This window comes from Nyctereutes procyonoides, unplaced genomic scaffold, assembly GCF_905146905.1.
Source record: "Nyctereutes procyonoides isolate TBG_1078 unplaced genomic scaffold, NYPRO_anot_genome, whole genome shotgun sequence".
NCBI classification, from domain to species: Eukaryota; Metazoa; Chordata; class Mammalia; order Carnivora; family Canidae; genus Nyctereutes; species Nyctereutes procyonoides.
The window spans coordinates 32,758,898-32,771,014 of record NW_026575159.1 but is presented as its reverse complement, the minus strand read 5'-3'; the positions used below and the strand labels follow the sequence as shown (position 1 = coordinate 32,771,014).

General features: G+C 65.3%; 1 protein-coding gene across 2 annotated transcripts in view; it reads left to right on the top strand.

The window, feature by feature from the left end:
• Positions 1-1,137: 1,137 nt before the first annotated feature.
• The window catches only part of EPPK1 (epiplakin 1), a 38,940-nt gene continuing 27,960 nt past the window's right edge, over positions 1,138-12,117 (top strand). Inside the window, exons 1-2 of one of the 2 annotated variants that reach the window (XM_055314065.1) lie at positions 1,138-1,182; positions 5,481-12,117. The exon at positions 5,481-12,117 is cut by the window's right edge and continues 27,960 nt beyond it. In XM_055314065.1, coding sequence (XP_055170040.1) covers positions 5,533-12,117 — 6,585 coding nt within the window. In that variant the 5' untranslated portion in view covers positions 1,138-1,182; positions 5,481-5,532. The remainder of the gene's footprint in view (positions 1,183-5,480) is intronic. The other variant, XM_055314066.1, reaches the window with a different exon arrangement.

The window sequence follows — 12,117 nt, the reverse complement described above, 5'->3', positions numbered from 1 at the left end:
CACATGGATGGGGGCCAGCACACGGGTGGCCAGAGGGCAGCGCTGGGTTGGGGAGCCTTGGATGGGCTGGTGTGAGTGTGGGCCTGAGGCGGGGGTCACGAAGGGCCACCCCAGCAGTCCAGATCCCACTGCACAGGGACCTGTCAGAGGTGGCTGGGGGCCCTCAGTGAGCACCTGGTCAAGAACAAACCAGGCAAAGGTGAGGGCTAGGGGAGCAGGGAGGCCGAGCCCTCAGGGGGGACCACTGGCTGGAGAAGAGGCCTTGCGCTCTGCCCTGAGGGGCCGAGGGGCACCAGTGCTGCCCGTCCATCTGAAATCTCTGGGCAGGGGATCCCTGGGTGGCTCAGCAGTTGAGCGCCTGCCTTTGTCCAGGGTGTGGTCCTGGGGTCCCAGGATCAGGTCCCACATCCCGCTCCCCAGAGGGAGCCTGCTTCTCCCTCTGCCTGTGTCTCTGCCTCTCTATCTGTGTCTCTCATGAATAAAATAAATAAAATCTTAAAAAACAAAAAAATCTCTGGGCAGCGTGGAGGTGGACCAGCCAAAAGTCCCGTGAGCAGGCTGGCCTCCAGGGTTCTGGGCCTCTACCCGCAGTGCAGACCCAGAAGGCGGGTGCTAGGATGGGCCCCCCAGAGGGGCCACTGCTCCCGGATGGGCAAGGGACCTCCTGGGAGCCGCACTGGACTGCTGGGGGTGGCCTGGACCGGGGGCCCCTGAGGACACACTGGAGAGGCCGGGCCCGGGGAACGATCCTGGCTGGCCTCGGCACATGCACAGAGGCCTCCAGCCCGCAGGTGTGGGGTTCCCCGTGGGGGCGCTGCATCGGCTGCCCCAGCTCCTTCACCGTGCTCCCCCTGCGCCCACCTGGGTCCGTGCTCTAGGGAGGGGCTGCTCTAGGGAGGACGGATGGGGACGGGGTGGGGGGGGTGGCGCGGAGGTCCTGCGCAGGTGTGCGGCTGCCAAGGAGTGTGCCTGTGGCGTGGGCGGCCCGCGGGGTTCCGGGTGCCCGCCCTCCGCACCCCCGCCGGGCCCTCCGGGTCACCCCAGAGCCCAGAGGAGGGCGGGGTGGGGCGGGCCCGGGCGCGTTTAAATCCCGGCTGCGGTGGTGCCGCAGCCCAGCAGCGAGGAGCCAGGGAGCGCCTGCCCGGAGCGCGCCGAGCGGGCAGGTGGGACTCGAGCGGGCAGGTGGGACTCGCAGGCCAGGCGTGGGGCCGGGAGCCAACCCCAACCCCCTGCGAGCACGCGGCGCTGGGGCCTGGGGAGGAGGGGGCCGGGAAGGCTGGGACCGGGGAGGCTGAGGACCTGGGACGCCAGGGACCCAGGGAGGCTGGAGTCAGGGGAGGCAGGGGCCCGGGAGGGAGGGACCTGGGGAGCCTGGGGGTCCAGGGAGGCTGAGGACCTGGGGAGGTGGGGACTCGAGGGGAGACTGGGGTCCGGGGAGGCGGGGGGGGGGGGCCGGGGAGGCTGAGGTCTAGGGAAGCTGGGGGCCCGGGGAGGCGGGGGTCCGGGGAGGCTGAGGACCTGGGGAGGTGGGGCCCGCGTGGGGGTGGCCTGGAGCTGTGGGCTCAGCTGTTCCTGGCTCAGCGCTGACCCCCCTATGGCCCTGGTGGGCGGCGGTGCAGGTTGTGTGGGACACCAGGGCTGCGCGGTCCTCCGGGGCCCTTTGCTCTCCCGCTGCAGCTGTGGCTCTGGGCGGGCCCTGCAGCTCGGCTCCTCTCCAGGCCCCCACCTTGTAGGTGGGGCGGTGCCCACAGAGGTGGGTGGTGCCAGGTAATTAGGTTGACAAATTGAGGGGCGGCGCTGCTCCCCCAGGCACCCGGTCGCTATCCAGGGTGGGTGAGCACAGGGGCACCTGCCTGCACCTGTCCAGGCCCCAGGGAGGCAGGCCCGGGGCTCTCCCGCCCCACACCCCCCTCTGGCGCGGGTCTCTGCCCCATGGAGGTGGGTGGGCCCTTCCCGCAGTTGCCCACCATCTGGGCAGCGGGCAGGATTGAGGCCCCCTCGGCCGGGCGTCCACCGGCTTCCTAGCTCTGTCCTGCCCTGGCTCGGTGCCCGGCCAGCCTGCCCTCTGCCTGGCTCGCCCAGGCTGGAGAGGGGCTGCCCTGTAGGGCGCTGACAGATGGAGGCCCATACCCAAGAATGCGGACTCACCCTCCTCAGGAATTGCCTTCCCTCCCCCTGCTGCCTGGGGGCCTCGGAGCCGGGGGCCACTCCAGGGAAGCCCTCCTCCCCTCGGGGTTCCACTTTCCTTTCTGGAAAATCTGCTCAGCCTCCCTTGTCCAGCCCCAAGGCTACTAGTCCCTTGGGTCACACACAATGCCCACATCTGCTGGTGGCAACCTCTCTAGGACGCCCATCTTTTGGCTCCTATGACACTGGGCTTGCCTGCGTCTCCCACCTGTGAAACCCTCCCTCTCCCAGCCCCCAGGCCCTGGACAGTGGTCACCAGCCCTGTTCTGTCTCTCCCAAGGTCCCCATTCCCGGGATCATCTTCATGTCCCACCTGGGCAGAGTCCAGGGGAGACTGTTCCAGGCTCAAGGTCACTGCCAGCCAGACGGGGGTGTGGCCCGGCTACCTGGGGCACAGGACGCCCTGGCCTAGGCCCGCACTTCCTGCTCTCCCCCTCCCTCCCGCCACGAATCCCATTTGTGCAGAACACTGGAACCTCCTGTTCCCCAAGCTTATACTGGCTCTACTTCTCCTGTCTGGGCACTGCCCCCACCCCACCCCCGCCACAGCCTGTCTGGCTCTGGGCCAGCTGCCCACGTCCAGGCCAAGGGCCACCCGACAGCCCTGCTCACGTGGCTGCTCCTGCCCCCACCGGGGCCCAGCACCTTCCCTCCCATGCTGGGTAGTGGGGTAGGGCTCTTCTCTCGTGACCCTGTCGCCCACCAAGGGAAACGCACGTTCTTCTCACTGCCCCCAGCCCTGCTACCTGGCATGACAGCCGGGCCTTGGGCGGGGCCAGGTGCTGCTGTGCGTGGTGCCCTTGGGCTCTCAGACCCTCTGAAGGCAGCCCTGGCACGAGGCACACGGTGTAAAGGAAACGTGTGAGTGTTTGGTGCAGGTGAGCAGTGAAACGTGTGTCCAGGTCGGGGGCCAGGAGCCGTGTCTGACGCTGGGGGTATTAGGGAGCAGCCAGGAGGGCCCTGTGGAAGGGGAGCTGGCCCATAATGCAGTCTCACCTCCTGTGGGAAGGAGGTCAGGGCAATCGTGGCCGCCCCACCCGCCCCCAACGCATGTCTGCAGGGCTTGGCACTCGTCTGGGGTGTGAGCACACCCTCACCCCTGAAGTCCCCTCGGGTGGCAACACTTGTCTGTTAGCTGCTAGAACCCGTCACAGACCCCACCTCCTCCTGGGGGGCAGGTCACTCTTCTTCTGGCCTCTTGGTCTTGGACACAAGCAGTTAGAGGGTCCTGGTGGCAGCCATGGCCTTCAGCTCAGTGGGACTGTAGCTGTGTCCCTGGAAGGAGCCATCATCCTCTGGGACTGACCCCAGAGCTGCAGGGACAGGGACTGGGGTCAATGGGGAGGGGCGGGGCACATCAGCCTCTGTCGCTTGGTTCCTGGAGCCCTGTGGTCCATCTACAGGGACAGGTGCATCATGTTTTAGGCGGATCCTGGGGATGGGGCCACCTGGGAGCTGGTGCTTCGGCTTGTCTGCAGCGCCCCTCTCTCGACAGCTCCCTGCCTGCCCTGCACTAGAGACCAGAGCCTCTTCACTGGTCACTGAGAAGGCCCAGGTGTCCACGTGGGCTTCAGATGCCCAGCTGGCCGCTCGCAGCCATTTGTGATCTTCTCCCAAAGCCTGGTCACTGAGCAGCACCCCCACCCACTGCACCCTGTGCCTCGTACTATCCCACTACGGAAGCCGCGGGCCTGGGCACCCCAGGGCCTAGCTCCCATGGCCAGCCAGGTGGCCGTGTGCCCCTCCAGAGCCCCGCTCCGTGTCTGCCTGGCCCTGGTGCCGGCCACCTGAGCTTCTAAGCAGCATACTAGTTCCCGGGGTCTGGGAGGCTCAGGCCCCACATCCGTGTGGGGATTTTAGCACCCCCAGAGGCTCGCAGGAGGGCCCGAGGCCAGGGAGTGAGCCAGTGCAGCCCCAGGAAGGGCAAGGCAGTGGCGAGCAGAGCCTTGCCCCACGGCCTGCGTGGGGCACGGGCCGAGCTGGTTTGCCCAACGGGGCCCTGAGCAGCCGGCCAGCACCCACTGGGGCTGCGGGGTGTGGTTCTGCAGAAACTGGGTGTGGGTGGGGCGGGGCGCGGGCCGGGAGGGAGGCCACGGCTCCCTGGGTTGTCGAAACGATCACCATAACCTGGGCAGCTGAGAACCACAGAAACTCCTCTCACGTTGGAGAGGCCTGAGTCTGGAGCGAGTGCTTCCGCGCTGGGTGGCGGGCAGTCGTCGATGCCTCTGGGCTTCTAGCTCCAGACGCCCTTCACGGGTGGCCCCCTTCGTCTCTGCCTTCCTGTAGAGACCCCAGTCCTGTCAGGGATTGGGGCCCTCCCTACCTGTGACTTCAACTCACACTTGCAAAGATCCTCTTTCCAAAGAAGGCTAGAGTGGTAGGTCCTGGAGGGTAGGACTGGGACGTATCTTTTGGGGAGATATGATTGAACCCCACAGGAAGGAGATGGGCGTGGGTGAAGCAGGTTGCTGTGCAGGTGTGATAGAGGATGGAGGTAAGGCACTCATCACCGCTGCTCAGAGGATGGGGCACCCAGCGGTCTGCTGAGAGGGGACAGCCGTGAGGCTGCTGGGGCTTTGAGCCAGCTGACAGGGCCCAGCGCCTGGCCATTCCTGCGGCTCCGGCAAGACCAGCGCATAAGCACCGAGTCTTTGCTCTCTCTGGCCCCCGGGGCCAGGTGTGAGCACAGAGAGGCCATTGCCCACAGAGCACCGGGGTTGGGGTGCCAGGCCGAAGCAGGAGACCCTGAGCCGTTCTGCTGGAGCCCAAGGGAGGTTTGGGAAGGAAGAGGCGACAGCACAGAGGGCCAGGGCAGGGTGGGGGGAGTGGAGGAGGTGACTGGGAGGGGGAAGGGTACCAATGTCCCTGAACCTAAGGGGTGGCAGGGTGGGGGAAGAGCTTTGGGGAGCACAGGGGAGGCCTGTGAGGCTGGAGGCTGTGAATTAGAGGTGGAGCCTGAGGGTGGGTAGGGCCACAGTCCAGGTGGCACAGGGCTGAGCCCGCCGGGACCATGCAGGCCCCTCCAGGCCCAGGCCCACCGCAGGACCCTGGGAGGGAGGCTGGAGGATGGCCTCCAGGAGAGAACAGAGCCCACACCTCCTGGAGGCTCCTGGTTGGCCTGGGGTCCCTTGCGGTTCCTCCTGGGACCCCAGGGGCCAGGCAGAGGACTCACTTGGATGGCGATCCCCATCCCCCAGGAGGCTGAGTCAGGGTTTGGGACTGACCCTCTGCCTGTTTCCCTCCTGCCTGCCCCGGCCATCCCACGGTCCCTAACAGCCTTTCTGCCCCTACAGGGAGCAGACACAGTGGACCTTGGGTGAGTGAATTCTGCACGACCTGCCGGACATGATGAACGGCCATGCCTCTCCTCCTCCTGACGCCCTGGCTGCCACCAGCACTGCGCTGACCGGCCCCAAGACCATGAAGGCCATGGAGGGAACCAGCACCCCCTCCGGGCCCCGGCCCCAGGCAGCCCTGTCGGCCCAGTCCAGGAGCATTGCCGGGGTGTACGTGGAGGCCTCCAGCCAGGCCCAGAGTCTCTATGCCACCATGAAGCAGGGCCTCCTGTCCGAGGAGCTCGGGTTGGCTCTGCTGGAGGCCCAGGCGGCCACTGGGGGCCTTGTGGACCCCACACAGGGCCAGATACTCTCTGTGTCCGAGGCAGTGCAGCAGGGCCTGGTTGGCCTGGAGCTGAAGGGAAAGCTGCTGGCTGCTGAGCGTGCGGTCACTGGGTACCCCGACCCCTACGGCGGCGGGAGGCTGTCCCTCTTCCAGGCCATCAGGAAGGAGGTGGTAGATAGAGCACGGGGCTGGAGCTGGCTGGAGGCCCAGCTGGCCACTGGGGGCCTGGCCGATCCCATCCGGGGAGTGCGAGTGGCCCCAGAGCTGGCATGCCAGCAGGGCCTCCTGGACCAGGAGACGTGGCACGTGCTGCTGGAGTGCAAGCCCGGCTCCGGCGCCCCTGGCTTCCAGGACCCTAACACACTGGAGTGGCTGTCCTACCGTGAGCTGCTGGGCAGGTGTGTGAGAGCCCCCGCTACAGGGCTGGCCCTGCTGCCCCTCAAGATCACTTTTCACACCCTGAGTGGGGCAGTGAGCTTGGCAGAGCTGCTGGAGGTGGGGATCCTCGATGAAGAGACTGGCCAGGGCCTTCAGGAGGGCAAGCTGGCCGTGCCAGACGTGAGCTCACGGGCCGACGTGAAGCGCTACCTGCAGGGCACCGGCGGCGTGGCAGGGGTCGTCCAGCTGCCCGCCGGCCACAAGAAGAGCATCTTCCAGGCCATCACCGAGCACCTGCTCCCGATGGGCACGGGGCTTCTGCTCCTAGAGGCTCAGGCCGCCACCTGCACGCTGGTGGACCCAGCCACCGGCCAGCAGCTAAGTGTGGATGAGGCGGTCAGGTCAGGCCTGCTCGGCCCAGAGCTCCACAGGAAGCTCCTGGTGGCAGAGCAGGCGGTGACGGGGTACCATGACCCCTTCAGCGGCACACAAGTCCCCCTCTTTCAGGCCATGAAGAAGGAGCTGGTGGACAGGCCCCTGGCGTTGCGGCTCCTGGATGTGCAGCTGGCCACAGGCGGGCTCGTGTGTCCAGCCCGCAGGCTCCGGCTGCCCCTGGAGGCCGCCCTGCGCCTCGGATGCCTGGACGAAGAGACTCAGCAGTGTCTGTCCCAGGCTGCTGGCTTCTCGGATCCCAGCATACAGGAGAGCCTTGGCTACGGGCAGCTGCTGGCCCGCTGCATCACCGACCCAGAGACGGGGCTGGCCTTCCTTCCTCTCTCCCACGGGCCCCCTGGAGACGAGCCACAAGGATCCCCGTTCATTGACCACAGCACCCGGCAGGCCTTAAGTGAGGCCACGGCCACTGTCTCCGTGGGCAAGTTCCAGGGCCGGCCCGTGTCACTCTGGGAGCTGCTCTTCTCTGGGCCCGTCCCCACGGAGCAGAGGGCAGCATTGGCCCAGCAGTACAGGGACGGCGCCATCTCGGTGGAGGAAATGGCAGCAGTGCTGACGGCTGCCCTGGAGCAGGCTGCTGCCGTGGCCAGGACCACCTTTGCTGGGCTGAGAGTGCCCGTGACACCAGATGAGCTGTTGAAAGCCGAGATCATTGAGCAGGATGTGTACGAGCAGCTGAAGCAAGGGCAAACCACAGCCCAAGAGGTGGGCAGGCTGGCCTCGGTCCAGAGGTACCTGAGGGGCACTGGCTGCATCGCCGGCGTGCTGGTGCCTGGCTCCCAGGAGCGGCTCAGTATCTACGAGGCTCGTGAGAAGGGGCTTCTCAGGCCGGGCACGGCCCTCATCCTCCTGGAGGCGCAGGCGGCCACGGGCTTCATCCTTAACCCAAAGGAAAACAAGAGCTCTTCCGTGGAGGCGGCCCTGAGGGCTGGCCTCATTGGGCCGGACGTGTTTGCAAAGCTGCTGTCGGCCGAGCGCGCCGTCACCGGCTACAAGGACCCCTACACCGGCGAGCAGATCTCACTCTTCCAGGCCATGCAGAAGGAGCTCATCGTGCGCGACCACGGCATCCGCCTGCTGGAGGCCCAGATCGCCACGGGCGGCATCATCGACCCGGTGCACAGCCACCGGCTGCCCGTGGACGTGGCCTACCAGTGCGGCTACTTCGACGAGGAGATGAACCACGTGCTGGCCGACCCGAGCGACGACACCAAGGGCTTCTTCGACCCCAACACGCACGAGAACCTCACGTACCTGCAGCTGCTGGAGCGCTGCGTGCTCGACCCCGACACGGGGCTCTACATGCTGCCCCTTGGGAGCGTGCAGACCCAGCTTGTGGATGGCGCCACCCGGCAGGCCTTCCAGAGCCTGCTGCTGTCGGTGAAGTACGGGCGGTTCCGGGGGCAGACGGTTTCTGCGTGGGAGCTGATCAACTCCGAGTGCTTCAGTGAGGACCAGAGGAGGCGGGTCCTGCAGGACTACCGGCGGCACAGGGTCTCCCTGGAGCAGGTGGCGCAGCTGCTGGAGAGAGAGATGGGGAGGGGGCTGGATGTCATGCTGCCCACGCTGCGGGGCCGCGTCCCTGCCCACCGGCTCCTGGAGGCCCGTATCATTGACCAGGAGCTCCTGGACCGGGTGCTGGAGGGGGCGGTGAGCCCCGAGGCTGTCCTCCACATGGACCACGTCCAGAGGTACCTGCGTGGCTCCGGTGCTGTGGGTGGTGTGCTGCTGCGGCCCTCCGGCCAGCGGCTGAGCCTCTACGAGGCCATGAAGCAGAAGCTGCTGGGGCCAGGTGTGGCCCTAGCCCTGCTGGAGGCTCAAGCAGCCACCGGAGGCATCAGTGACCCCCAGGGTCTGGAGACCCTGTCGGTGGATGAGGCTGTGCGTAGGAGACTGGTGGGGCCAGAGCTGTACATCAGGCTGAAGCAGGCTGAGGACGCCATCACTGGGGTCCACGACCCCTTCTCAGGGAAGTCAATATCCCTGTTCCAGGCCATGAAGAAGGGCCTGGTCCCCCTAGAGCAGGCTGCCCGCCTCCTGGATGCCCAGGTGGCCACGGGAGGGATCATTGACCCCACAGGCCACTACCACCTCCCCCTGCCTGTGGCCACCCAGCATGGCTACATCAACCAGGAGATGGAGATGGCCTTGTCCAGCTCCTCCAAGACCTTCCCCACGCCAGATGGCCGGGGACACACCAGCTATGCCCGGCTTCTGGAGCAGTGTCTGAGGGATGAGGCTTCTGGCCTTTCCTTCCTGCCTCTGCCAGAAAATGCTCCTGCTGTCCCCACTGACGAGCAGGTCCAGGAGACCCTGCAGGGGGCTGAGGACGGCATGTCCCTCTGGGAGCTACTGGGCTCTTGCCACTTCACCGATGAGCAGCGCAAGAGCTTCTTGGAGGACTTGCGGGTGGGGAAGACCACCGTGCAGCAGCTTCACGGAGTGGTGCAGAAGTGGGTGCAGGAGGCAGAGCTCCTGGCACGGGCTCGTGTCACGGTGCCCGGCCCAAGGGGTGAGGTTCCTGCCGTCTGGCTCCTGGATGCGGGCATCATCACCCAGGAGACCCTGACGGCCCTTGCTCAGGGCACGCAGTCACCTGCCGAGGTCGCTGAGCAACCCGCCGTGAAGCGGCACCTGTGGGGTACGGGCTGTGTAGCTGGCGTGCTGTTGCGGCCGTCAGGGATCAAGGTCAGCATCAGCCAGGCCGTGAGGGACGGACTCTTGCCTGAGGGCCTGGGGCAAAGGCTGCTGGAGGCCCAAGTGGCATCTGGCTCGCTCATCGACCCACTGACCAACCAGAGACTGTCGGTGGAAGGTGCCGTCCAGGCCGGCCTGGTGGCCGGGGCACTGAGTGAGCAGCTCCGGCAAGCTGAGAAGGCCGTGGCCGGGTACACCGACCCCTACTCCGGAGGCTGCCTCGCCCTGTGGCAGGCCATGGAGAAGGGGCTGGTGCCCCGAGGGGAGGGCCTCCGCCTCCTACAGGTGCAGTTGGCCACGGGGGGCGCGGTGGACCCTGGCCACGGGGTGCACCTGCCTGAGGCAGTGGCCTACAGGCTTGGTCTGCTGGACGAGCAGGTGAGCCAGGTGCTGACCTCAACAGACGAGGACAGCAAGTTCTTCTTTGACCCCGGCACAAAGGACAAGGTGACATACAGCCAGCTCAAGGAGCGCTGTGTCCTGGATGCTGACACCGGCCTATGGCTGCTGCCGCTCGCCCAGGACACGGTGCTAGAGGTGGATGAACATACACTGCTGGCTCTGAGGGCCATGAAGGTGCCCGTCAGCACCGGGAGGTTCAAGGGTCTCAGCGTGTCGCTGTGGGACCTGCTGCACTCCGAGTATGTCGGCTCCAACAGGCGGCGAGAGCTGGTGGCCCTCTGTCAGTCCGGGAGGGCTACAGCCCTGCAGCAGGTGGCAACAGCAGTTACCGCCCTGGTTGTGGCTTCAGAGACACAGGCCACCTTCAGAGGACTCCGGAAGCTGGTGTCGGCCAGTGACTTGTTCAGGTCCCGGCTGATTGACAAGGAGACACTGGACGAGCTGAATCAGGGGAAAAAGACGGTGCAGGAGGTGATGGAGATGGGAAGCGTGAGGCGGTACCTGGAGGGAGGCAACTTCATCGCTGGGGTCCTCGTCCAGGGCACAAAGGAGAAGATGAGCATCTCTGAGGCCCTGAGGAGGCACATCCTGCGGCCCGGCACGGCCCTGGTGCTGCTCGAGGCGCAGGCGGCCACGGGCTTCCTCATCGACCCCGTGCGCAACCAGAGGCTCACCGTGGAGGAGGCGTTCGCCACAGGGATGTTTGGCCAGGAAACGTACTGGAAGCTGCTGTCGGCCGAGCGCGCCGTCACCGGCTACACCGACCCCTACACCGGCGAGCAGATCTCGCTCTTCCAGGCCATGCAGAAGGAGCTCATCGTGCGCGACCACGGCATCCGCCTGCTGGAGGCCCAGGTCGCCACGGGCGGCATCATCGACCCGGTGCACAGCCACCGGCTGCCCGTGGACGTGGCCTACCAGCGCGGCTACTTCGACGAGGAGATGAACCGCGTGCTGGCCGACCCGAGCGACGACACCAAGGGCTTCTTCGACCCCAACACGCACGAGAACCTCACGTACCTGCAGCTGCTGGAGCGCTGCGTGCTTGACCCCGACACGGGGCTCTACATGTTACAAATTGTAAAGAAGGGAGAAGCCTACATTTATACTGATGAAGCCACAAGGCAAGTTCTGCAGTCCCAAACCACGGAAATGCACGTGGGGAGGTTTGCCCATCAGAAGATCTCCTTCTGGGACCTGCTGTCCTCTGAGTACTTCACCGAGGAGAGGAAACGAGAGCTCATCCAGGAGGTCAGAGCCCAGAACGTTCCCCTGGAGCAGCTGTTGGAGATCATCACTGCTACCGTGGAAGAGACAGAGGAGCAGTACCGAGGCATGAAGGTTGCAGCCATTGGCGGAGAGGTGACAGCTGCAGAGTTGTTCAATTCTGGAATCACTGATAAAAGGACCCTGGATGCCCTGTCCAGGGAGAAGTCTGGGGCGCAGGATCTCAGCCGCATGGCGCACGTCAAGACCTATCTGGAAGGCCGTGGCTGCATCGCGGGGATCACCGTACCCTTGACCCAGGAGGTGATGAGCTTGTATGACGCCAACAGGAAGGGACTCATCCCCATGGGGTTTGCAGTTCAGATGCTGGAGGCCCAGGCAGCCACTGGCTTTGTGCTGGATCCCTGTGGCCAGAGGAAGCTCTCTGTGCAAGAGGCCGTCGCTGAGGGCCTGGTGGGAGAGGAGTGGCAGGCACGGCTCCTAGAGGCAGAGAAGGCCGCCCGAGGCTACACGGACCCAGCCACAGGCCACACCCTCTCACTGTTCCAGGCCATGCAGAGGAAGATGGTCAGAAGAGAAGACGCACTGAGACTGCTTGAAATGCAGGTGGCCACGGGGGGTGTCATCGACCCACTGCACCACCACCGGCTCCCCCTGGGCGTGGCCTACAGACGCGGCTGCCTGCACCAGGACACATACCCACTCGTTTCAGATCAGAGGCACATGAGAAAAAGGTTTGTGGATCCAAACAATCAGGAGAGGGTGACATACCAACAGCTACAGGAAAGGAGCCAGAAGGAAGCAGAGACGGGCTGGGCTCTGTTCATGGTAACTGGGGACACCCAGCGCTCCAACTATGACGATGAGGCCACGAGGAGGGCCCTGGAGGCAGAGCAGGTGCAGGTCCAGGTGGGAAGGTACAAGGACCAGACGCTCTCAGTGTGGGAGATGCTGAACTCTGAATACGTGACCCACAAGAGGAAACTGGAGCTGCTGAGAGAATACAAAGACCATGTGAACCAGGTCCTGGAAGAAGCACGAAAGGTCATTTTACAAATAATGGAAGACCAAGAAAAAAGCAAGAAACAAATATGGTTCCCAGGAATCCGAAAGCAAATCACAGCTGTAGAGCTGTTCAAGGCAGCCATTCTC